Genomic DNA, 27,102 nt, shown 5'->3' with positions numbered 1-27,102 from the left:
GAAACCAAGCTTACATAAGTTTTTGATTATGTCACAATCTCCAATATTTTATGCAAGCCCTGAATTAACTCACTAATTTTCACTAAATAATCTAGTAAAAAATTAACTTGTAATCTTAAAAATTATGTAAGTGAATATCAAAGCAATTAAATGAACTAGTTCATTGTTCAAACATGATAAAATGAAAAACTTCTCATGGAAAGCCAATTCAAGAAATGTCTTATGGAAAAACCACTTTGAAAAATCTAGACTATCTTTTATTGGGAAAAAATGGAAATATTCTACTTGGTAACTCTGGACATCTGAATAATTTAAGAATCTGGGGTGTGGTATGGTACCACACACCAGTAAACAGAACATTTGAGAGATGAGTATATGGCCACAAATTCAAGATCAGCCTCAATTATGCAGGTTTGGGATCAGTCAGGGATACAAGAGACCCTGACTCAGAAAAAAAAAAGTGAGCAAAAATGAATAATTTTCTAGAGGACATTACAATCACCTAAGAGAAACCATTAATGTCCTTTTCTAACCCTAATAAAGTTTCTAATATAAGAAAAAGGAATAGACAGATGCTAACTCATATGGCATTAACTCCTGACTGTAGAGAATGCTAGGCTAATCTGAAACAAAGAGTTCATGGAGTGTGTGGAACTACGTAGACTTCTTCAGTGAAGAGAGCAGAGATGACATTTCCACATGACAGACATCTGGAAAATTCTGGAGCAGTAGGGAAGACGCTTAGTGTGCATCTTCTATTATGAGGAAGCAGCACTTCCCAAGAACAAATCCAAATGGGATGCCTGCTCCGGAAGTTCAATCTCACTGTCCAGTTACCTCCACCCAGAGTCCTTGTGGTTGGCAGGCAGGTCTCAATTCATCTCTACCTTGTTTCTTGTATGTTCTTCGGGTTAAGGCTTTCTCCTTCCTTCCTTCCTTCCTTCCTTCCTTCCTTCCTTCCTTCCTTCCTTCCTCCCTCCCTCCCTTCCTTCCCTCCCTCCTTCCTTCCATTCCTCCCTCCTTCCTTCCCTCCTTTACTTATCTTTTCCCACAAGCTACATCCTCCCTGAGAAGTGTGACTGTGAGGACTAGGCTAAGAGCAAAGGAAACGCATACTGCAGAAATACATGTCACAGTATGGTAACCAAGGGCTGAATGGAGCCATGCTGAGTTATGATAGAAGCCACATGTTCAGTCTCCAGTGGCCAGCAGGCACCATACCAACACAGAGCAGAACATTTCTACCACTGTCCTGAGAGGCTGCTTAGCCTAGAGATTATCTTGTGTTCTTTGTCTACACTCAGGCCACCAATACCTCAAAGTCTTGCTAATATTTTTGTAACTGTAGTTATTAGTGACGTAAGTGTGCTAGCAATGTCTGACATGTTCTCTCCTTAGCAACCTTTCCATAGCTTTTATTGTCATAGAGATATACCCATGTAGACAAGACAGAAACTCTTATCATTTCATTTTAGGAAGTGTCATGGTGTTGTGAAACAAACAGGAAATAAAACATAGTTCTCACCTTTCTATTTCAACTACCATCTTTGTGTCTTGGTTTGGAGTTACTTCCTGACACCTGAACTCCACCTCAACTCACTGCTACAATATCTACCTATGTATTTTGAGAGAAGGCTGCTGTTAGTAGATGTACAGTGATACAAAAACATCTGCGGTCCACAATATTGTTCACAAATATGCATAGTCTAATAAGAGAGAAGTGTTTATGTAATTTCATGAGTTTTCTTAGCAAGATTTGGGGGGGGATTGGGGGAACATGGTCTTGTGTACTTCCGACTAGCCTTGAGTTTGTTGTGAAGTCAAGCATGGCTTTGAACTTCTGATCCTGAGTGCTGGGATTCTAAGTATGTGCCGCCATACTTGGCTTCTTTATATGGCGCTAGAGATTGGATCCAGCATGTATCAATTCAGCTGCAGCTATAATCCCAAAAGAGATTTTTTTTTACATAATGGTTAAAGACTATTTAGTTGTGTGTGTGTGTGTGAGTAGATATTGGTGGGGTAGGTGTGTGCCTGTGCATATCCATGGAGGGCAATGTCAATGTCCTCCTCTAAAACTCTCCATCTATGCCTTTGAGCCAGGGTCTCTCCCTGAGGTCACATTTAACTCTGCTATACTAGAGGTCAGCAAGCCCCAACAATCCTGTTTTTGCCTTCCTGAAGCACTGGCATTACTGGTATTGAGGGACACCAGGCTTATTATGTGCTTGGTAAAATCTGAACTCTGGTCCTCACAATTGTGCAGTAAGTGCTCTTAACTAATGAGCCAAATCTCCAGGTCATCCCTCTCCGAGGTATATATTTGAGAGATCTTAGATGTAATAAAGATCATTAAAGAATTTTTTGATAAAAGAAGTGGAATGAACTAGTGTGCTTAAGTAGAAACAGCACAAAGCTCAAATGTCCTGTAGAGACAATCAAGGCAGAAGTAATCTCTAAATATTTGCTGTATCACTGGGTCCATGTTTGCTATCAAAACTGCCGTAAGAGTTCTTCATACTGAACTTAATGGTGGAAACACATATATAAAAGGTAAGGCGGGGGTAGGGGTGGGAGTGCTGGAGAGATGGTTCAGCAGTTAAGAGCACACTGGCTGCTCTACCAGAGGTCCTGAGTTCAATCCCAGCAACCACATGGTGGCTCACAATTACCAATAATGTGATCTGGTGCTCTTTTCTGGCCTGGGGATAAAACACTGTGTATATAATAAATAAATAAATAAATAAATATTTTTTAAAAAGGTAAGGTGGGAAAAGAAAAATACCAAAAGAATAGACTTAATTCATAGTCTAGATTAACATCATACATGTGAATTCATATTCACACACACACAAGAACACATTGTAAACATGTATATACCACAAATACAGAAAAAACTATATGTGTATTTCTTTGACTAAAATTATATTGTATGTATCAATTTATGCTTAGTTGTGCATAAGGAAATAACTGAAAAGTTACTTGCCAAGGTACTTATTATCAATATTTACCCTTGAGAAATGGAGTTTTGTATAGAGATAAAAATTGCACTAATTTTAAAATTGATTCCGGCACACATTCCTTGGGAGTAAAAAAGTGGGACCCTATCTCCTGTAGCTGGTTTAAAGAGCAACAGGTAATTTCCCAGCATGCACAGCACAGATGTTCCATAATCTTAACAAGTCTAGATGTAAGTATTATACACTGATCATCTGTAGAAAATCTTTAATTTCCTTGTCTATAGAACTGGAGTATAGTAGGAAACATATCATGGGAATTTTTGTGAAAACTGAGTAAACTAGCATATGTGAGGCTCTTATTATTTGTTATTGAACACTTGCCCCCTCCTTGCTACCGTCTTCTATTTTTACTACAATAATTGTACTTTTATCTCTTGCTTGTATGTACTCCGTGTCTTAAAATAGATTTGCCTACCAACAATCTCTGTCACTGTAATCCATTTCAGTACACATTATCAAATCATTGTGAGGTAAACGTTCTTGTACAAAGGTCTTCAAGACTCATTCTTTAATCATAAAGAGCAAAGTATCCAATGGTCCCAGGTTTATTTTCTATCTCACTCCTCTGCTGCTCTCTTTTGTATAGATTTGTTCTCTTGGAACATGTGATATCTCTTTCCTCAGTCTGAAGTATTTTTGCCAATTCCTATCTCGAGTTTAAAACTTACTGAGTCTGAAATTAGTTTCTCTGTCCTCTCAACTATCAAGAAGAAAAAGGAAAACTTCAAATCATTCCTTATCACACAAAAACCTGCATGCAAACATGCATACGTATACACACACAGACATACAGAGAGACAGACACTGACACACACAAACCCTTCTGTGGATTTCCTGTGTCTAACTCTTAATCCCATGGCTTTCCTAACCTAGGTTTTAGCTTCTGTACCTGGAAAGTCATCATCTCAGGTCTTGCAGAGTCTACTAAAAAGACCTAAGTGGGAAAAGGTGCTCTCAGGCTTGTTTCACACAGCTTTTGAGAGGCTCAGAAACACGTAAAATCAACTAGTGGTACACAGCTGATACTCATTAAATAGAAGTTATTGTTACTTTCCATTCAGAATAATTTTTATTCTTAAGGTGGGCAGGCAGGTGCACACTTATAATTCCAATACTCAAGATATGAAGCAGAAGGACCCCAAGGTCAAGAGCTTCATAGGCAGACCTGTCTGACCCATATAAAGAACAAGAGAAAAAATACTAGTATCTATTTCCAAAAACAAAAGCCCATGTATGTATATATGCAAATAGTTAGGCATGACAATAGACAAGAGTGAACTAGTTGGATGCTCAGGTCGATACAGAATATCATTAAATGTGTAACTTCATCTGAATGTGACTGTGAACCAAGGTTTCATCTTCCCCACATTCTATACAAATATCTATTTATTAAAAAGGTACAGTACAATTAAAACTCAAAATCGACTCATCTGTAAGCCTGTAATTCTGTGGTGATACTACATAAAAATAAACCCTAGGCAGTGTAGGTTCATAGCATCAAGTCACTGAATAGTGAAATAAATGAAAACCATTATTTGAAAACTACAATAATCTGAACCTTTGTCCTTAGCTTGGAACAGGATTACTCATTTTAGACTGTGTGCTCTAGAGAGCACATCATTTCAACATTCATATATTATAAAAATATGTGCCTTAAAACAGCATTTAACACTGAGCAGACAAACTTGTCATATATTGCATAGTCACGAACTCCATTTAAAGGTTTAGCTAATTAAGTAATAGACTGGTTTTTAAATAGGCCAAATGGTAGTAAAACTCACTATAATCCTTCACTGTACAGAGGCACTACTTAACTATAACACTGAATGAACCAGTCTGAAATGAAGAGATATTAATGCATCTCCTCATTTTAAATATTCTAAAGATTTTCCTCTAGAAACCAGTACCTTTTACTACTATAGAAGCGTACATGTAGTAACTTCCTTATACCACTTCCAAAAGATGATTTCAACATGAATCAACAGAAATAGTTTCGAAAGTAGGTCATCGCTATAGCAACCAGTGGGTGGTTTAGCATACTCCCATCACAATGACCTACTTTCTAGTATGTGCTAGAATAGCTTATATAACTAGTATTTCTAGTTCTGCCTATAAAATAGTCTGTAAAAGGCAGCGGCAAGATACAACATAATCCCACTGCTACTGACAACAAGGCATTGTGAATTTACATGCACACACCAGGATAAAGCCATCTGTTGTACACTGGAGTTTCTACACTATCTTATATACTCATCAGCAGAAACTACTCTAAGAATTTCTAAATCAAAATCATTCAGTGTTGACCTTACAGAACTTATATAAAGAATACAAACTAAAATCATTAAAACCACATGAAGACCGTCTCTCTCTATTCTCTACATATGAAATAAAAGCTTTAAATATTTAATTAAAATATTAAATCTCTGGACCTACTATTATAAATTAAAAAATGGAAATTCTCAACCAGACCTCAAAGTATCTTATTAGAGATTAAAAAATTATAAATTGTAATTTGCATCTCTAAGTATAGAAAAATGTTTTTATATGCTCCATTTTAAAAATTTCTAACAAATTAGAGCTTTCACTTAGTCTGTCAACTGTGATAGAAATTTTCTCCAAAGACAATATTTTAGCAGTTAAATATATATCATGAAGGTGAATTCTGTACTTGCTAGGCTCAAAATTAAGAGTACACATTCACAGACTCATATAAGAACACAAAGTTATTTTTATGACAAACACTTGTCAATGCTTTGTTTAAAATCCTAACACAAAATGTACAGTCATCAGTGTCAGAGCTGCCCACAAAGACAGCACAGCTGCAGAGCAGGGCTTTAGTGGGGACTCAGGCGTGACCCGAGATGACTAAGGGTGCACTGCAACAGCTCAACACTCGCTCGCTCAGCATGACCAAGGCTTTAGGTTCAACTCTCAAACATCAAGCATTAAGAAATTAAAGAAGTAATGAACAAAATAAAAAAAGGTCACACCTGGCAGTGCACATGTGTAATTGTGGCACATAGGCTACTACTGATACAAGAGTTAAATTCAGTGCCTACCTGGGAAACATAGCAAAACACTGACCGAAAAAAATAAAGACCTTACCTAATAATTTTAAATTCCGAGCAGCAAAAACAGATTGATGTAGTGTGTCACATGTATCTCAGGCAGGATGAGCACTATTGTTAATGGTGATGAGACTTCCTAAAGTTCTGAAGCTTCCCTAACCAGGACAATCTCAATATAGAAAGAGTACTTTAATACCTGGTGGTTTGCTGTACAGTGGAAACTTTTTACCAGAGTTTACTCTGTGAGGCGCCACATGCAGCACTAACAACAGCACCCTCTTCTGACCTGTCTACACCACTCCTCTAGCTTCCTTAACCATTTTAACAACCAATACTGCCTCTGAAAAATTCTCAAATGCCTTCTCAGGAGTGATAACTAATTTATGAGAGGGGTTCTAATGTCCCCAGATCTAGGAAAGGTACTTAAACATATACATAATATACAAAAACACATTACAACCTGCTATGATGCAAGACAACATGTGTAGCACAAATGGGTAATATTGAGATTCTATTAAAAATCAGACGGCAGAGCGCAGATCCTGGATTTTCCTCCTTCTCTAAGGTAGGGAAGACGAATACTTTATGGGTGTAGTGATGGTAGAGGAGAACCTTTTAGTACCAATACAACTTAACAGAGGTGGAGAAAGACAAGGAGAAACCTAGATTTTTCCACAAAGGCCAGGTTTACCACTTTCCAATGTCTGGACAATTCCTGCCATATAGAAGAAGTATCACGAATATCTACTTAATTAATCACCAAACAATATGTCGTGAGAAGAATTTAAAGGCTTGACTCAATAGACAGTGGACACGTATGACAGGGAAGGGATATTTGTTGCATGTCTATTTTTCTAGGTACTAGTTATATAACCTTATAAAATATCCCATTAAAAATTACAAAGTTGGAGCCGGGCGTTGGTGGCGCACGCCTTTAATCCCAGCACTTGGGAGGCAGAGGCAGGCGGATCTCTGTGAGTTCGAGGCCAGCCTGGTCTACAAAGCTAGTTCCAGGACAGCCTCCAAAACAACACAGAGAAACCCTGTCTCTGAAAAACCAAAAAAAAAAAAAAAAAAATTACAAAGTTGGAAACATGTACATTTTCCAAAGCTTGGCTATGAAATTAAACAAATCTTTAATTTGGGGCTGGTGAAGTGGGTAGAGGGACTTGCTACCAAGCCACCTGAGGACCTGAATTCAATCCCTGAGGTCCACATGGTAGAAGGAGAGAATGGATTCCTGTAAGTTATTGTCTCGTCTCCAAACACAGGCTATGTATTATATGCATGTGTATGTGTGTATGTATGTGTACAGAACATGTAATAATACAGGAAGTCATTAAGAGTCTAAGTAATTTCATTTTGTGTCTACTTAGACAGTTCTTGACCTCTACTCATGAATGGTCATGTCCGCCTTGGCGTCACATTTGAGGGTTCCATGACTTTGACCATGGTCCAAGTGTATTAACCAAAATAATTAACGTAAACCAAAAAATTAAAGAAGTTATATGTAAAAAATAATGACCATGTTATATCTGCAATAATTACTTTGTTCTGCCAGAAATGAACATTTCAAGGTTACTCTGACCCTCACCTAACTTTGATATAAATTATGGTCATTGTAATTTTTGTCTTTAAAAATGGTGACTCCCTGAGCTTAGGCATCAAGAGACTGAGGCATGAGTATATTCTTCGTTACTGGCTAATAAAGAACTCCTATAGTTTTAAGTGGATTAATCAGCATGGTTGTCTGTATCTTTCTTACATGGATTACTACAATAACATTTCAGAAAAACTAGCCTGACAACTTTAAAGATACAAGATGACTAGAGCAGCTTTCTTTTTCCCTAAAGGTTGGAGATGATAAGCACTGCATAGCTCATTTTTTTTCTTACTGTGACAAAATCCTGCAAAAACAACTTACGAGATGAAGGCTGCACTTGGGCCCACGTGCATTTTGCTTAAGTTAGAACGTCATGGTGGGAAGCCTGAGGTGATGCTGGAACAGCACTCTTCTCAGGGCACCTCCCACCCTGCCCCGCGGTGTACTTCTTCTAACTAAGTCATATGTCCCCGTGTCTACCGCTCTCAATAATGCCATCAACTTACGGATCTGTCAGTGGACAAACTCATATATTAAAGCACATCATATTCTAATAGCCTTTCAAGAGTGTCACAAGCCAAGGACCAGCATTTCAACACCTCAGTCACAAGGGATATAAGGTAAATGGAGAGTGAAGAACTTCAGTCATAATACGTCAACAAGCTACTCCCAGACTCCAGGTATTCCACAGGTATTGGATTCCTTATTCATGCTGTGTTAGGAAAGAACCATAGCCGTCAATCAATCAAGATACTGAATCAGGAAAGGCAATCAGAGGAAACATCGTGCCTAAATCAAGAGAACTCATAAAAGCTGAGATTGGTGGGGAACGCGTTAATGGAAAAATGACTTCAATAAACATCATGCTTTCTAAAATAATGTATATGTCCCAAGTTTTACTATTTCAAAACGTATTAAAAACCAATGCTAAATGAAGTCTTTTACTAATCTTGTTGACAGTACATTAGGTTAAGATACTCTAACAGGAATAGCCAATAAGCTGACAAACAAGAGAAATGAACATTTCTTAAAATAATTCCCTGGGCTGCTCTAAAAGTAGGTGCTGGAGTCAGCATTAGCCTGAGGATTTCTACAAAGCCCTGGGAAACTTGAGCTTAATCCACGTTAAGGAAGACAGAAAATAAAGCGCAAGGCTCATTAGACTAGGGCAGCTAATAATAGACCTTCCTTATCTAGTCAGAGTGTCCAAAAACTTCACTCCCAGTTCAAATGGAAATATGGCAAATACTAAGTCACCAGTAAGTCAACATAAAAAAAAAAAAAACAAACCTGACTATTTCTTCCCAGTCTCAGGAAGAAGCCAAGTTTACCCTTAAGTGGAAAGAGTAAACTGCAGATTTACAGTGGGCAATGGTGGACTGATCAGAGTAAACCTATGATCAACCCAAACACACCAAATGCTAAGTCAGCAACGTCACTACCATGCACTGAGGTGATGTGATGAGAAAGAAGACCACTGTAGTGTTTTCTTAAATTTTCTTTAGTACCTGAGTGTGTGTCTGCATGTAAGTATGTATATACTATGTGCATGCCTCGTGCCCATGGGCCAGAAGAGGGCACTGATCTCCTGGAACTAGAGTTAAAGATGGTAGTGAACTCCCATGTTGGTGCTGGGAACTGATCTTGAGTCCTCTGCAAGAGTGCAAAAGCTCCAAGTGCTCTTCACCATTGAGCCATCTCTCCAGACCCAAGAAGATGATTTAGTAAGACTTTTTTTCCTAATCCTATAACCCCAGTCTAATCATGAAAAAACAAACAACAACAAAGAAACAAAACAAAAAAACTCCAACACCAGGCAGACCCAAACTTGGGTCCATTCTACAAAATACAGAAACAACACTCAAGACTATGAAGGCCATAAAATGTAGGAAAGTCCTGAGAAACTGTTATAAAACAGATGAAGGAAATACTTAACTAGAGTGAAATCTGAATTGGACTTCAGTGAATAATGTAGTGTCTCAGTTTTGACAAAAAAAAAAAAAAGGAACTGGAAACAGAGAACATAGGAGTTTTCTGTATTATTTGACACATTTTCTGTGTATCTAAAATAATTCAAAATAACTCTTATTGACGAACATCTGTCCCAAGAATCTGTCATCTCCCTGAAAATTCAAGGAATTCGGCTGGAGAGATTGCTCAGAGATTAAGAGCATTGACTGGACTCTTCCAGAGGTCCTGAGGTCAATTCCCAGCAACCACATAGTGGCTCACAACCATCTAGAATGAGGTCTGATGCCCTCTTCTGGCATGCAGGCAAATATGCAGACAGAACACCGCATACAAAATAAATAAATAAATAAATAAATAAATAAATAAATAAATCTTTAAAAGAAAGAAAATTCAAGAAACTGTTGTGACAGAAAACACTTCGAGCAAAGCATTACATTTAAGGTAGTGCTAGGTTGTAGCAATTCGAGACAGCTAAACTATCTATTGCTCTCTGAGACACTCCTAAACATGAATGCATATGACCCCTATGCCTCCACAAACATGCTTGCACAAATAACAAATCCTTTCAGATTCTTCAATACATGCTACAAAGAAATCCCACCAAAAGCTATACACACACACACACACACACACACACACACACACACACCCTAATCACGAAATAGAGGAGAATCACTTGGATTGCAAAATATGAGACCTGAAAATAATTGAGAACATTTTAGAGCTCATGAAAGGTACTAATTAAGAAACGCATGAATCTCAAGCAAGGTAACAAAGATAAAGATTTGGGCAGGTGTTTGGGGTAAGGGAAGAACTGGAGGAAATAAAAAGAAAATCATTAACAGAAGACGGAGAGATATGGAGAGGGGAATGTGAGGCTGTGGGGATAATAAATTTAGAAAAGGCCTAGATCTGAAAAACAATGAAGACACACCTAAAACTTGGTGAATGCAACTTAAGTGGTACTGTATTAAGTCAGTTTTGTCTCACCACAACAATATGTCCAAGACAACTAACTTTGTAAAGAGAAGCAGTGTATTAAGATCACAATTTTGCAGTGTAAACTGGATAGCCTAATGGTTTCAGCCTCTGTGCTATGGAGAACTGGGATTGTAGAGGGATATGAGTCAGAGCTGGGAAGGAGAAAGGATGATAGGATGGGTGTGGACTACAGTCCCCAGAGGACTTCTTAGGATACTCCACCACCTCACACCAGCACCCGCGTGTGGACCAAGTCTTCAGTCAGGGAACCTTGAGAAACACACAACCCAGTGTCTACACCACAGCAGGAAGGAAGGCAACACATCAGCTTAAATACTCAATAGGAAAGAGGATGTAAGTTAGAAAAATAGCAGGAACCTCTAAAAAAGTAGAAAAAAATATAAAGATGTTAAAACAGAACACAAATTCATAATAGAAAAAGGTCACAGTTATCATATGAAGAAAGTAATATACACAGTAATACAAAAAGTAAGGTAGCGCCCTATATGAAATGACAGACTATGGACACCCCCATGGAGGGCCTCACCCTCCCTGGGGGAATGAGGGGATAATGGGGGGGGGAATGGGGGAGGGCACGGGAGGAGGGGAGGGAAAGGGAGAGGGACCTCGTACTGACTTGTGAAGCAACCTTGTTTCTTATCTAAATTTAAAATGGAAAATAAAAAAAATATTAATAAAAAAAAAAGTAAGGTAGCTCCTGCCTATAATCGTAGTATTTGGGCAGCTGAGGCAGGACAGTTACTAGGAACCTAAGGCCAGTCTGGCCTACAGGTGAGACCCTGTCTGAAAAAAAATTCAAAATAAAGAAAAACAAAGTAATATAAACTTCTGGTAAGAGTAATTAAGAAAGTGAGAGAGGGCAAAACAAGCAATATTAAGGAAAAAAGGTATAATCTCAGATACTGATGGCTGTAAATTAGAAGATAGTAGGAAGAAATTTTACGCAAATTAAAAACTCAAGGTCCTGGAGGAGATGGCTTACTCAGACCAGAGTCTGATTCCCGGCATTCATGGCAAACTTTTGACACAGTGCTATATGGCCTCAATCCCAGTGCTGTGGAGAAGCAGACAAGAGCATCACCCCTTCTAACTCAACTGATGAGCTTCAGACTCAGTGAGAGAGAGACCCTGCCTCAAAAAATAAGGTGGTAAAAATGTTAAAGGATGCTCAACACTGACCATATACACATGTGCATCCATCACACACACACACACACGCTACAGGTGGACAAAATGATAAGCTCAGATGATAGGTACCTTACTATAAATGTGACTTGAAGAAAGAACATGTAAAATGATCCTAACGGGTATTAAAACACACTGAAGCAAGAGAACTGTTGAGAAACTGGACCAATGTGGGCTATGGTAAGTAGGGCCCACCCAAGATTATAGCCAAGCAAAACAGCAAAGTATCAGAGCTTGCGTGGTAGTGCATGCCTATAACCCCATTACTCAGAAGGTAGAGACAGAAGGACCAGGAGTTCAAGGTCAGCCTAGTCTGCATGAGACCATCTTAAAATAAGGGGGGGGGGGAATTAAAAAAAATCAATATTAAAAAGTTACAAAGAAACCACAGTGTTATAGACAAATTTATATCAAACACTCAAGGACAGATCAAAAACTAAAATATTCTTATTCCTATGTGATCTCAAAAAACAACACAGCTATTTATAATCTAGAAATCATATCCCTGTCTATTTTTAGATACTCCTGCATTGTGACTCTAAAAGTCAGGCTAAAGCAAGTGTAATATACACTTCTAGGCTTTAGAGGACTTACATATAACTAAATAGCATCTGTCTAACGCACTTAAAAGCACGCTGTCCTAGATCTAAATCTGTAGTCTAACAGTCTGACTTGAAATTTCTACTCTAAAAAAAAAAAAATCCATAACCACCACAAGTTGGTTTGTTGAAATTTGACAAATGGCCAAGACCTTATAATAAAAAGTTCTTCATACAAATAAAAACTACAATGAAATATCATCTCTCCATAACTAGAGTTGCTATTATCAAGAAGATAAAAATAACACATTCTGGCAAGAACAAAGAAGAAACGTTCATGGACTGAGGCAACATGGACAGTGTATCAAGTGAACTATTTGGTTATACTGAGGTAACAGTAGGAGCTGAAAAGTTGGCTCCACAGAAGTATAGAATGAATGATGGCTACAGAAGCTAGAGGAGACAGGAAGAGGAGGTAGAGGACTGGACAACAGCAGGTACCCAACATCAGCCACAGAGAAGGAACAGCACACCAAAAATAAACAGAGAAGATCTAGATAATATATGAACAACTCTGGATTAACAGAAAAAAAATCAAGGCATATGCTCCTTAATAACCATAGTGTGTGTATCTGGAATATATATATGGGATAAAGATACATATATATAGGTCATTTTATCTGAGTACATGTTAGATCATTAAAAGTCAAAGCATTTGTCAAAGAACTGAAATAATACATATCTTATAACTTCTTGTATAAAAGAAAAATAGTATTAAAAATTAACTAGAAAAAAATCTGTCATGTTATAAATACTTTAAGATTATATTTCTAAATCACTACTCAAATGAAACAAGTATAATAGCTTTACAAAGTTAATTGGAAATTCTTAACAATGAAACTCTCACATAAAGAGACTGAGTTACAACTGTAAAGTCAAGAAAAGAAACTCTTAATACCTAATGCTGACCCTAGAAAATGAAAAGGCTAAAAACTTACTTTATTAAGCATAATATATTTCAATCTTAATTGTATTTCAGTAAATCAGAGTATGAAAAAGAAATAAATCGGAAGAAGTTAGTGAGAATAAAAAAATGAACTGGGCTAGTTGATATAGTTCAGTGTAGAACTTGCCTAGCAGGTCCAAGAACATGGATTCAATCTCTAATGCCAGGAAATAAAGAAGAAACAGCAACTACAACAAACCCCAATAGAAAGGAAGAGTAATTTTAGTTCTCAAAAGATCTTTAGCTAACCTCTAACCAAGACAAAAAGAGAAAACACATAAATAAAACGACTAAAATTGAAAAGGGCCAGGCTGGTGGTATATGCCTTTAAAGCCAGCAGTGCACTCAGGAGGCAGAGGCAAGCGGATCTCTAAAGTGAAGGCCAGCCTGGTCTACAGAGCAAGTTCCAGGACAGCTAGAGTTACGTATAAGTTCTGTGTTACCAGCATGACTGTCTGAACTCGAGCTGTTGAACAAGGACAACAGCAGCAGACACGCTAAGAAAGCCCACGGGGCCTACACTAAGAAGTCCAGACAAGTAAGTCAGGAGAAAAGCACGCCCACTGGTTACCCAAGATCAATGGTCATTCCAAACAATGTAAATCCAAGTAGCATCACACAGACTGAGTAGGTAGGATTCACAAATTTAGTAATGGGTGTATACATACCTACAACCCCCCACACACAGAGAGAGCGAGCGAGAGAGAAAGACAGAGAGGTATTTAACAACAATTAATGAAATAAAAAGGCCATGGAGGAAGATCTGGGAGAAACTGGGAAAAAGAAAAACATGATCAAAATACATGAAAATAAAATTTTCCCAATTAAAAAAAGGTAAAAAGAGGCTACAAATCTGGAAGAGAACAACAACAACAAAAGGTAATGAGAGAGTTTGAAGGAAAGGGAAGGGAAATAATGTAATTATGTTATGATCTCAGAAAGTAAAATAATTAAAAATTTTATGATAAAGAAAGTGATAGGGCAAAATGAATACAGATGATATATACTTTAAGTCAAACACATAAAAAAGCCAAATGTATCAATTTTAACTAGTAAACAGGTTATTTCGGCCAATCTTGTCACTGAAACAGAAATTACAATGGGTATATAAAACACCTTCCTAAAAGCAGCTAAGAGCTAACAAGACAATGGGGAGTCACCAAACAAAGGGTGAGCAGAGCATGCCCGGGTCAGGGTCAGGGTCAGGGCCAGGGTCTGTCCAGAGCACTTGGACACTGGTCCTGAGGGCTTCTCAACACAAGGGGGACAGAGTCAAGACTGAGTCCCAGAGTAAAGTTTAAATGAAGACTTTTGAAACACTAAGCCAACAGTTCTAAAAGCCACACGTGCACAGTAGGGAAGAGTGAGGACAAAATAAGCCCTCCACACTTCATGGTAAATTTCCTTGCTCCTTGAATCAAGCGGAAGAAGTAAACTGGAAAGCACTGACCAATTCTACATGTTTGTAGTTCAAATTTTAATGTTCAGTGTACTGCAAGAAAATATAAATGTGAAGTCATAACTCTACTGCCTCTAAGAAGTTTAAATTCTCCCTGGACAAACACCTTCTGTACCTCTGTATGCTTCCATAATTTTTTCAAAGACTGTATGAACAATTTCAATGTGTCTATGGGTTGGGTGTAGTCAACAGTTTACCTTTAAAGGGGCAATCATTCTTTTTAGCAACAATGTAATTCAAGAGAGGACACAGTACTTTTAATAAGCTGAAAACAAGCCAGCAACATAAAGTTCTATATTCATCAAAACACCTTTCAAAAATTAAAACAAATACATAAGACACATTTTGATAAAAGTTTTTTTTTTTTTAACCAGGCAGTGGTGGCGCAAGCCTTTAATCCCAGCACTCGGGAGGCAGAGGCAGGCGGATCTCTGTGAGTTCGAGGCTGGGCTGGACAGACAGCCTCCAAAACAATACAGAGAAACCCTGTCTCGAAAAAAAAAAAAACCAGAAAAAAGTTTTTTTTCTTCAAAAGATGGCACTGAAGGAAATTCTAAATCCTATGTTTCAGGCACAAGTAAAAAGATTATAGAGGATTATAAGGTAGCAAGAAAAGATAAAAAGAAAGAAATCCAGTGGAGTCATGCCTTCCAAGTACAATATAGGAGTTACAAAAACACCCCACACACTATGAAGTACTGCACATTAATTAATAATGCTTCCGTAGACAAGATGAAAAACCATGAATTGATGAGACAATCATAAAAATGGAATAAAAAAAGCTCAAGAAATGCCAAGTGGAAAGATTCATGCAGTGCCTGTAGGCCTGTGGGTACAGGAAAACATGACTTTCTATCTGGAGGCCTGTAGTCTAATCTACTGGTATTAAGTGGTGGTAGATATTTAGGGAGAAGACCTGTTAGAAGTAGACTAAGTCACAGATACTACACCTTCTGAAGGGGTTAATTTAGCTCTTGTAAAATCAAGCTGGTTTTCATGACAGCAGGTTACCATAAAGCAAGGCAACCTGAGGTATTTGGTCTCTTCTGCATGCAGTAATTTCCCATTCTGCTTTTCACCCAAGTTATGACACTAGGCAGGGAAAACGGGTAGTTACCTGTGAGAACAGTATTTAGAGGAACTGTGATGCAAATAAATCCGTTTTTATAAAGTATAGTGCCCAGTATTTTATAATAGCAACTTACAACATAAAGATGAATAACTGACAAATCAGTTAAAAAAAGATGAAGTCTGTCTATCCAGTTATGAATGAGAATAATGAGAAAACTGTGATTGAAAGTGGAGAAGGAAAAGATCTATCCCTATGAATTTTCTCATAGGCCCAAAGCTTGAAGATGAGAGAATCAGCTCACAGTCAAGCAAAATTAAAAAGATCTTTTGTTTTAGGAATTCTAAAAATGAATTTAAAATGCAAAATTGCTAATAATGCATATATACATATCCAAATATACATATGCATATGCGTATATACATACATACATACATACGTACATACATACATATATATGTAGAAGTCAGAAATCAACACTGAGTGTCTTGTTCTATTGCCCTCCACCTTAGTTTCTGAGAAAAGATCTCTCTTTGAACCTAGAGCCAACTAAAGGAATAGCTAGCTGGCCAGTCAGTGAGTTCCAGATTAGTCTGTCTTGCCTCATCTCTTCAATCCCCAGGCATGAAGTACATAGACACAATGCTTCTGTGGGCACGGCAGATCTGAACTCAAGTCTTTAGGCTTGACAAGCCCTTTTACCCAGTGGCCTGTTTCTCCAGTCCCTAAGGTCATAGTTTTTAATCAGGGTTTTGCAGTTATACCGGGGTAGGGGAAAGCAGTTTATGAAATAAATACCGAGCCTCACCCTAACTAACTATTTAATAGATGGAGGTCACAAACTGAAGGCGTACATACTTTTTTTAAAAACCTCCTTCAAAAGACTGGAAGAGGGTTATGCATGAATTTTCTGTGGGAAAAAGATAATGTTGTTCTATTATAATTGGGATTGGTGTTACCTGGACATAGCAATTTATCAAAAATCCATCAAATTATATATAAATATTCAGGACCTGGAAAATATAAGAGCCCTCTCCATTTGGTTTCAGGTCATGCACAGCCACCCGTCATGTAACAATGCACATGACAGCCCAGTTCCTTTAGCTGTGAGGAGCACACAACCTTCTCCAAACAATGCAGCTCCCAATTCATCATCCTACTCCCCGAATAACCAACTTAATAACTGTTCTGGACGTTTATACCTTTACATTCACTGTATGCATGCTTGTATGTATGTATGTATGCACATATGTATGTGTATGTCATGTGTGTAGCTATATTCTAGTCTTTGACATCCACAGTACATAGGGTTCCTTTCTATAATGCCATATCCCCACTGTTTTCTCTCCATTTCCAGGGAATCGGGGGCAAGGTCATTCCTATCCTGGCTGCTCAGTGCTGAGTGGAGGTGGAGTTGGGTAGTTTTAGAATGGAAAGCTTGTTGACATAATGACATAGGCAAACCAGACATGGACATGACACTGGACTTTGACCTCTTGCAGCTACTTAGATGAAAACTCAGGAGAGGTTTCTCTTTTGCAGAAGGATTAAAGATTGGAAACAAAACAGGAAGAAGTTGGGGGAGCAAGGAGTAACTTCTAACTAACCCTTACCATATAACCAAAGAGATTAGAACGTCACAAAAGCTTTGGGCTTTAATTATTAATTTTCATGTGTAGCACGTGTGAGCAGTGCCATTAGAAGTCAAAAGAGGGCATCAGAACCCCTAGAACTGGAATTACAGATGGTTTGATCTGCCATGTGGTTGCTGGGAACCAAACCTGGATCTTCTTCAAGAGCTACAAGTATTCTTAACCAATGAGCTATCTCTCCAGCTTCATAGATGACAACTTTTAACAATTTTGTCATATTATTTTTGTAGTGTTGGTTATCAAACCCAGAGTCTCATACCTGGGTAGGCATTCTGTCACTAACAGTTACTCTAGCCCTGTGACACATCTTTAAAACTGCATTCATCTGTAATGGACACTCTCTGGTTGTTTCCAAACAGACATTGATGTATTCTGTGGTAGATGTTGTGTGCCTTTTTAAAAGCTAACCCCCACCCCACCCCACTTCTTACTGAAACAATCCTCATCCTACTTAAATTATTTATTAGGAGACTGCTTTTTGCTTTGTTTTCTGAGACTAGGTCTTGCAATTTAGCCCAGGATAGCCTGGAAATTGCCTGAAACTGCCTGCTTCAGCCCAAGTGCTGGGATTACAGGTGTGTACCACCACACCCACTGAGATTGAGTTCTTGAACCTTTAAGGAAAGTTCTACCCAGCTGTCTCAAGTAGTACAGCATGAACAAAATGACGTTAAGAGAGATGCAAAAGATAGCATGCTCTGGGGTTTGTGTTGAGACACCTGCCCCCAGGTGCAAGTGAGGAAGAGCTCTAGCACACATCACTGTGCTTTTCACGACAGTAAAGATGATGGAGAATACACATGCTGCAGGCCATAAACAAATCACCTTGAGCTATTTTTAGTCCACCTGAAAGTCACTCATTGCCTGCCCTGTGTCTGATGGTAACTACCAAAACTTTTAAAATGTGTTAACAGACCACCAACTTCTACCAATCCAAAAGTCAAGGACCTGAAGCCTCTAACAGTTTCCTTGCTCTGCTGGTTAAATTCCCTGATTTATGACTGCATTTGTTCTGTAACTAATAAAATCTCATGTAATTACTTCCACAGTGAAACATGGTATCTGGGGCAACACGAGTCTGTGCTCCCAGGCCAGTTTACTCATATATGGCTGCAGAATAAACTCTTTTCTTCTCTTTGAAGTGAAAGCTCTTTCTTTAATGACAGATTTACGTAATTTTTAAAGCTCCCCATCATCTTATAATCATAAGAGGAAAACCAAGAATACATGCGCTTCCATTATTCCTTTTCTTTTTTGAGATTAGGTTTGTAGCTCAGGATAGCCTTAAGTCTCACCATTCTTGTCTCAGTCTCTCAGATGTTGGGTCTACATGGAGTGTCTATTCGTCTATGAAGTAACATCAGAGGGTGGCTAACTGACACGGTCTGTGACTCCCTGGCTAAATAAATCTGTCTTAATTCAAAGATACCCCAGGCTCATTCAATCAACCTTTCATCTTTTTTTCATCTTCCCCTCTCTTGCTGGCTCACTCTGACTCTCTAAATGGTTTTACTCACTTTCACATGGAACCCAATTTTTAAAAGTGATAGTAATTACAGTAGTTTCTTCCTTACTAATGGTTTCAATTACCATATCAAGAAAGGCCTCAAAACACTAAATAGAAATCCAAGAAATAAGCAATTCATGGATTTTAAATTACTTTTATTGAACTGTATTGCTAAAATTATTTGATTTTATTATCACTAATAGCCTCTTAAGTGATATATATATATATATTATTTTGGGGCACCTCTTGGATATTATCCTTGTAAATAAGGGGACTAGTATATCGTTCATTTATTTAGGATTTTGATTTTTTTAAGACAGGGTTTCTCTGTGTAGCTCTGGCTGTTCTGGAACTCACTTTGTTCACCAGGCTGGCCTTGAACCTGCCTCCTGAATGTGGGAATTAAAGGTGTGTACCATCATGCCTGGCTATTATTTTCAGCAGTACAACTCCTGGTGGGTATTCATTCTGTGTGTGTGTGTGTGTGTGTGTGTGTGTGTGTGTGTGTGTGTGTGTGTTTTGGTGGTCCTGAGCATTAAACAGTTCAACACGATTTTGTAGTTCAATAAAACAGTAATTCTGACACTAGTATCTGTTTATTCCAAGTTTAGCAATTCCTGTATCTGACTTCCTCATATTCAATACAGTTAGATCTCTTTCTCCCTTGCGTGTATGTATGTATATATGTAATACAGGTGTGTTCATGCTTGTATTTGTACATGTACATGCTCAGGTGTCTTCTAGATCTCCTCATTTATTTAATAGAGACTGAGTCTCTGTTTTATGTTGTCTTGGCTGACTCAATGAACTCACAGAGCTCCCCCTGCATCTGCCTCTGAGAGATGAGATCAAAGGCCTGTGCGAACACATCTTGCACTTTATTTATTTAATACAAGCTCTGAGTTAATCTCTAGGTATCTGCCTGTTTTCAAGCAAGAGTGGCATGGAGGACGGAGATTCAATTGCAGATCCTTCTGAACATCTGAGCCATTTCCATAACCTCTTTCCCACTCCCTCCCTCCCCGCCCTACTCTTTCTGAGACAGGGTTTCTCTGTGTAACAGTTCTGGCTGTCCTATAACTCACTCTGCAGACCAGGCTGGTCTCAAACTCACAGAGATCCACCTGCCTCTGCCTCCCAAGTGCTGGGATTAAAGGCATTTGCCACTGCCCTGGAAAAATGGAGAAAGAAAAGGGGGGGGGGCGGGCAAAAATAAAAGTCTAAAGTCAGTGATAACAATAAATGTGAAGAGATCATATTTTGCTATCAAAGATTAAAAACTCAAAGCAGGTTATTCATCTATGCTACAGAAGAGTCATACAAGCTGCACCTGGTCTCAAAGTCCCAGAATTCGGGGTGAGATCCTATCACAGAAAATTAAAACGAGGGTTGGGGCAGGTGTTGAACAAACAGAGGAAAGAGGGAGAAGATGACAGAAGCAGGTGACAGGGCTTTGGACAACTTGAAAGTCTTCTTGCTGCAAAGACTCAGCTGTGCTCTGCTGAGCCCCTGAAGAATAGGCACAACTGATGAAGTCCTACTGTCACAAACCTCCCTCACCCCGCACTACTACACAGCAGCCTGGAGGAGAACACACATTACTGTCTCTGGGGAAACGCATTGTCATGTCCAGCAAACACTGCCTTGCTGCAAGGAACCACTGCTTCTGGCTCTGACAACCTTTCCAGCCCCTCTTCAGAGATGATCTCTAAATCTAAAGGAGAACAAGAAGGAGATTTTATAAAATGGATACTGTTGAACCACACATCTTCTGTATCTTAGATTAAGATATACTGTATCCAGCAACACCTCTGAACTGTTAGCATGTGACCTTGGATATTTCAATATTCACAGCCACCTCATCTAACCCCAGAAGTGACGCTCCTCCCTCCTCCAAGTATGTGCTCCTTTCATTGCATAGTGCTGCCGTATACAATGCTGACAGAGCTCTGATCTTGTTCCAGACTTGACAGGATCCTAACATGACCCACGAAGCAAGAGACTGAGTAGCTTTTCCAAATAACCAAATATCCCTCTGTTTCTGGCTTAGACCTAGTAAGAATTAATGCTGGATTTTATTAAGCGTTTTCAACATCTCTGGAAATGATTTCTTTTCTTTGCTCTACTAACTTATACTAATTATCAACAATTTGTATGAACGTATTTCCAGTACTAAATTATTCTTCCATTCTTGAGATGAGTTTAAAGTATATTTCAAAAGTGTTTCTGTATTCTATTTAACAAATCTTTGTGTGGTTTAGTTTGATTTTCACTGTGTTTAGGAACCATTTGTATAGAATTGACTTACCTGTTAAAACTTCAGAACCCTCTAGGTGCTGCTGTTTCCTCTGGGTTGGATCCAACTATCATTGTTTCAGAGCAGAACAGATTTTGAGGTCCTCACAAGACCTCCCAAGATCTGACTATTAACACTCCTCCTGGGGGGGAGGTGGTTCACAAGGACCATGAGACCCTCAACCAGGGCCATCCTCTTCCTGAGGATATAAAAGAAGCAAGCAAGTGCTTGGGGTAGGGCTTCCTCCTGACACAGCTCTCTGAGTTGACCATGCTCCTGTAAATAAATCCAATACACTCATTGGTTCAACAGGCTGGATTTGGATGGAATCCTGAGAAATTGGTAGAGGTTGCTTTTTATCTCCCTGGGAAACGTCACTTATCACAACTAACTATAAAACTATGTGGACCCTGGATCTCATGCTTTTTGTGAATGTGACCCTTTTAATTTTACTATTTATTGTTTTACAGGAGGCTGTTTTACTTGTTTCTTTTTTGAGGCAGCAGCTTGCAATGGAGCGCAGGCTGTCCTCTAACTTTCAGCAACCTTGCTGCTTTAGTTTCCTGAGTCCTGGGATTACAGATGTGTACCATCATGCTGTGTGATGACCAATAAAAGAGAAAAGAAGCTAGCAAACCTAAGATACATAAGAAAGAAAAAAATCCGAACGCCTACTTGCAAGGAGACTAGAACTGACAATAACTGTACTAAGAGTTTAAACGTACTATATGTTTCAGTAATATAATAAAAACAGAAGTTATAGATTAAATATAGACATTTGAAGAAAATATGACTATAAAGTTAAATAAACTAGAAACTATAGGATCAAAAAGTATGTCAACAATGATCACGTTTCCTACTGAAATCATATACTAGAAAGAAAATGGGTAAGCATCTAGGTGCCTTTGCATATTCAGTTATTAAAAATTAAGACGCCTTATATGTGATAGCTTCAATTGTGTAGTTAACTTCCAAATAAGAAAAGTAATACACTGAAAAAATTTTAAATTTTGTTTTCTTGAGATAGGCTTTAATATAGTCCAGCTGGCCTCACAATCACTACATAGCTGAGGACAGCCTTGAGTCTCTGATTCTCCTCGCCTCTGCCTCCCAAGTAGTAGGATTATTTATAAGCATGCATCGCTACACCTGGCTAACAGGTTACTTAAAGTCCTAACGTTAAGGTATGCATTAGTATCTAAGTTAAATAGAGTGACTGCCTCATCCTTAAGTCCTAGATCTTTAAGGAAAAGTAGGTGACTTTTACCAGGTGACTCTATGGATTCACTCTGCTTTGTTTCCTCATTTCCTTTAGGTCTATGTTTTCACACACCGCTGATTTTTCTCTGTATCACATCCCCTTCCCCCCCCACACACATTCTGTCTTCTACAAGAATGGAAGCTACTCAACAGCAGAGACTTTGGTTTTACTGACTGCTGCAAATCCCCTGGGAATAGAGCAGAGTCTTCCATGAATAGGGAGTCAATTTTTGATTAATGAAATTGTAGCTTCTCCTCAGGAAGAGAGAAATTAATACATATTACACCTGCTATGGTCTAAATGTCGCCTTTGCATCCCCACAAATTCTTATGATGAAACCTAGTCTCCAATGTGATGATATTATAGGGCAATCAAATTAAGAGAACTCTACCCTCATGAGTGTGGCGATTCCCATCATCAGACCTGTGAGAGCCTTTTCATTTCCTTCACAATGTAAGAGCATGTAGAACATGCCATCTATGAAGTATGCCGTCCCTGCTGGATAGCAAATACTGGTGCTTTCATCTTGAACTTCTCAGCCTCTAGTACTGAGAGAAATGCATGTCTTTTATTTGTAAATTACCCAATCTAACCAGTTCAGTTACAGCAGCCCAAATCAGCTAATGATACCAAATACTCATTAACAAAAGGAAGAACTATACATTCCTAGGAATGTAGAAGAAGCCATACCAAGCACAGTGTGACAGTTCAGAGAAACGCATCTTCTTAGACCAGGTAACCGAGGTACCACAGAAAAGGTAGCATTTGGGCTGGGTTTTAGAGAGATAAGCGGACTTTTTAAAGTTCACAGCTTAGTGGCTATTTATAGACGTGTGAAGTCGCAATTTCCCTCTGTGCCCACAGCTATACCCTCCCAACTTCCCAGTTTCCCCAGGACTAAGTCACCACTAAGCTGTTGTCTGTCCCTGTATGTTTGCCCACTGTGGAACTCCATATAAGCACAAATTTCATGACCAGTTTCTTTCACCTAGCAAGTTTTCATGGTCACCCACACATCAATATTTAGTTCCCTTACGGCCAAGTAACGGTTACAAGGATATACCACATTGAGAAGAGTAATCAGCTGATGGACATCCGGGTCATTTTCATCTTCTGACTATGGTAATATAGCCCCCTTTGTTCTGCTCAACCCCATAGCCGACTTGCCAGCACATTCTGTACAAGCCATTTTCATCTTGCACTGGGATAAGTACGAGAGTGTCTTCTCACCTCTTGCCTGTCTTCATTCCCCGATTCAGTGCGTCCTCGGAATCACAACCAAACCAATTTTTTTGTAACTTTAGGCAGATTACGTCACTTCTCTGCTCATAGTCCTGTAATCATTTCCACTGCACTCAGAGCCAAATGGCAGACTTAGAAACTGCTTATAAAGCTCTATTCGCACGGCCCGTTACAACTCCCACCTCCTTAGCTACCCCTCTCCCCACGGGTTTTGCCCCAGTCACCCCGGCTGGGCCGCGCCTTCCTGGTGCTCTCTTCCCGTAGACAGCTGCACCCACCACTTCTTTCAAGCCTGCCGTCTTTACACCAGACAACGTCGTTCCCGCGGTCCTGAGGACGGAACCTCACACGCAGCAGGCGTGCTCTTCCAGTGAGTTATACCCAGCTAACCAACAGTACTTTAAACTGTGGCCCCATCCCCATTCCTCTTTACCTGTCTTTTCTTGGCATTACTTCTTGTCGCCTAAAAGACTGCATATCTATTTTCCTTTCTCAGACACATGCTGAAGAGGACAGAGTTGGTTCGCTGCTCTATCCCTCACGTTGAAAGCCATGCCTGGCACACAGCTATCAATACATCTGCCGACTAATGCTTCCATTTCATTCTATCCTGCTTTCTCAGGGACAGCGCAAACAACGTCTCGAGGGTTTCTTCCAGGGTGGATTCCCTCGAAGGATTATACTTTGCTCGAAAGAAAAACTGCTTTATCTTGTCAACCACAAGGAGGAGTTGAGAGCTGAGCACAGAGAAATCAGGTAAGTCTTTCCCTTGCGTTTCCTCCTGGAACCTCAAGGGGGAAGAAAGCTCGATCTGGAACCAGCTGTAATAAATGAATGGTTTTTCTCCACATTATGAGTTACCTAGACACACACGTCAACAGTAAAGATTACAACCCTTTCATGGGCCAGAGGAATCCAGGCCTGGGAGTGTTTACTTCCCCCGCTTTTTATATCTCACAAACCTGGGCCGGCGTCCCCATCACACAGACACAGCTTAGGACGAAGGCCAAGGTGTCCCCGGTCGTCAGGACTCTACTAAGTCTGTGGTGTTTAGCACGGACCACGTCTACACTTCTTAGACGGTGTGAGCAATTCCTGGGACTGACACTAACTCATCCACAGCCCTTCGTGTACACCGCGGTCGGTTCCCCTCGCGCTCGGGACTCACCGCCACCTGTTGATGCCCACGTTGGAAGAGCCGGCGAACCAGGGGTCGAGGATGTAGACGCAGCGGATGGTGTCGGCGCCCTGGATGCACTCCTTCAGGGCGGGGTTGTCGTGGAGCCGGAGTCCCTTTCGGAACCAGTGCACGGCGTTCACCCCCATGCCCGGGGCGCGGCGGGTCGCCCCGACTTCCTCTACCGAGAGCTTCAGGAGCGGGAGGCCGGGCTCATAACCGACACCGGCGCTTCCAGGAGAACCTCCGCACGCGCGGAGCGGGGAAAGGACGGCAGGGAGGGGACGGGGGGAGGCGACGCCGAGGCCGGGCGCGGATGAATGGAGGCTGCCGAGGCGCCGAGGTCCACGGGCGACGTCCTTCAGGAGCCCGCGCCCGCGGCCGGCGGCCGGAAGACACGCATACCTTCCAGGGCCCGCGACCCCCGGAGCGCAAGCGAGCGCGCGGGGCCCGAGCCGCCACGACGGCCCGAGCTGGCCGCGGCAGCCCCGGGAGGCTCGTCACGGAAACCTCGCCCTAGCGAGGCGGCCGGCGGGGAGACGGCGGCGCGGCCCGAGCGGCCCCCGCGCAGCGACGCGAGCTCTCGCGGCCCCCGCGCAGACGCGGCCTGTGCGCCCCGGGGTGGGCAGGAGGCTCGGATCGCGCGGGCTGGCGCTCCAGGCCGCTGGACGTGCGCCGGCCGGTGCCCGGTCCCGAGGCTGCCCGGGTGACTCCGCCGCGTCAGCGGCCTCCGCCCCGCCCCCGGCTCCTGATTGGGCGGCACGCGCCCCACGTGACCGCCGGCACCTCACGTTTCTGAAGTGTGTTTACTACGCCGGCCCAGACCCGGCGGCGAGCCGCGGCGCCGGGTGTTTCCGGGCCTGTTGAGGCCGCCCGACGCCCGGGACCGCAGCTCTCGTGTGCGGGCCGGGCTCGCCCTCTCCGCGGGGCTCCTCCGCCGCGGGACGCTCACCCCGGGCCACAGGCCGTGGGGGGAGGGGAGGGGGCGGAGCCCAGCTCCGGGGGTGGGGGGCGGGGCCGGGAGCTGCTTCCATTGGCTGAGGCTTGCGGAGACCCGGATGAGCACGGGGCTGCAGGGAGCTCGCGGGCGCGCGCTTTGCTGGCCCGGGCGCGCGGGCGCGGTGTAATCCGAGGGACGGGAGCGTGCCCGGGGAGGTCTGGGGCGGGTTCGCGGCGAAGCTGGGGGGGAGGTGGAGGAGGAGAGCAGCCGCCAGTCCGCGTTAGCCGGAGTTAGCCGGAGTCCCCTGCTCGGGGAGCGGCGCAAAACACCCCCCTTCAGCCTTTTTCCTGCTTGGCACTGGCACTTTTGCACAAGCTCTGGAGGACACTGGCCGGGATCAGATATTCCCGGAGTTTCATGGTGGTGTCGATAAATCGTCAATTTATCCACTCTAATCTATTACACGGGGCGTGGTTTGGGAGGTATCTGGATTAGTTTTTTTGTCGCTGACGTTAATCTGGGGAGACGAGCCTCCGCTGGTAAAGGCCTCCATCAGGTGGCCTGTAGGGGAAGTCTGGGCATTTTCTTGATCAATGACGTGGAGGACCCGGCCTGTGTGGGTGGCGCTACCGCTAGGCAGGTGATCCTGGGCAGGTTGTATAAGAAACCAGGCTGAGCAGACCCAAGGGGAACAAACCAGTACACATGCCATTGCCTCTGCTTCAGCTCGGCCCCAGGTTTCTGCATTGAATTCCTGCCCTGACTTGTCTCCACGACGGACTCTTAGCTGTAAACTTCCTGCCCAAGTTGGTTTTGCTCATGGTGTTTTATCCAAGCAGTTGAAATCTGACTAGAACTCAGGGCTACATGTGCACCTTTGCAAGACTTTGCAGCCATGAACTGCAAGTTATGCCCTAGACATATAATGCCCATTTTGTTGAGGCAGGGTCTCATGCAGCCCAGGCTTACTTTGAACCTGCTATATAACTGAGAATGATTCTTGTCATGTCCCTGAGTCAGCATCACCTATGTGCTTATATTACCCATGAGATTACGTATTATAAACATATATCTATTTATATATCTACATCTCTCTCTCCAGAGA

The 27,102-nt window shown here is 41.1% G+C and overlaps 1 protein-coding gene across 3 annotated transcripts in view; it reads right to left on the bottom strand.

Moving 5' to 3' along the window:
* Cry1 (cryptochrome circadian regulator 1) overlaps nt 1–25,740 on the bottom strand; it is a 47,428-nt gene extending 21,688 nt beyond the window's left edge. The window contains exon 1 of one of the 3 annotated variants that reach the window (XM_040755182.1): nt 25,049–25,740. In XM_040755182.1, the coding sequence (XP_040611116.1) occupies nt 25,049–25,206 (158 nt within the window). In that variant the 5' untranslated portion in view covers nt 25,207–25,740. Of the gene's footprint in view, nt 1–23,868; nt 23,901–24,313; nt 24,490–25,048 lie in introns of those variants that run through there. The other 2 variants (XM_040755183.1, XM_040755184.1) reach the window with 2 other exon arrangements.
* Between the last annotated feature and the right edge of the window lie 1,362 nt (nt 25,741–27,102).

Source organism: Mesocricetus auratus, unplaced genomic scaffold (assembly GCF_017639785.1).
Source record: "Mesocricetus auratus isolate SY011 unplaced genomic scaffold, BCM_Maur_2.0 Super-Scaffold_100011, whole genome shotgun sequence".
Lineage (NCBI taxonomy): Eukaryota > Metazoa > Chordata > Mammalia > Rodentia > Cricetidae > Mesocricetus > Mesocricetus auratus.
Note: the sequence above shows the minus strand (reverse complement) of the source record. Positions and strands in the feature narration are given on the sequence as shown.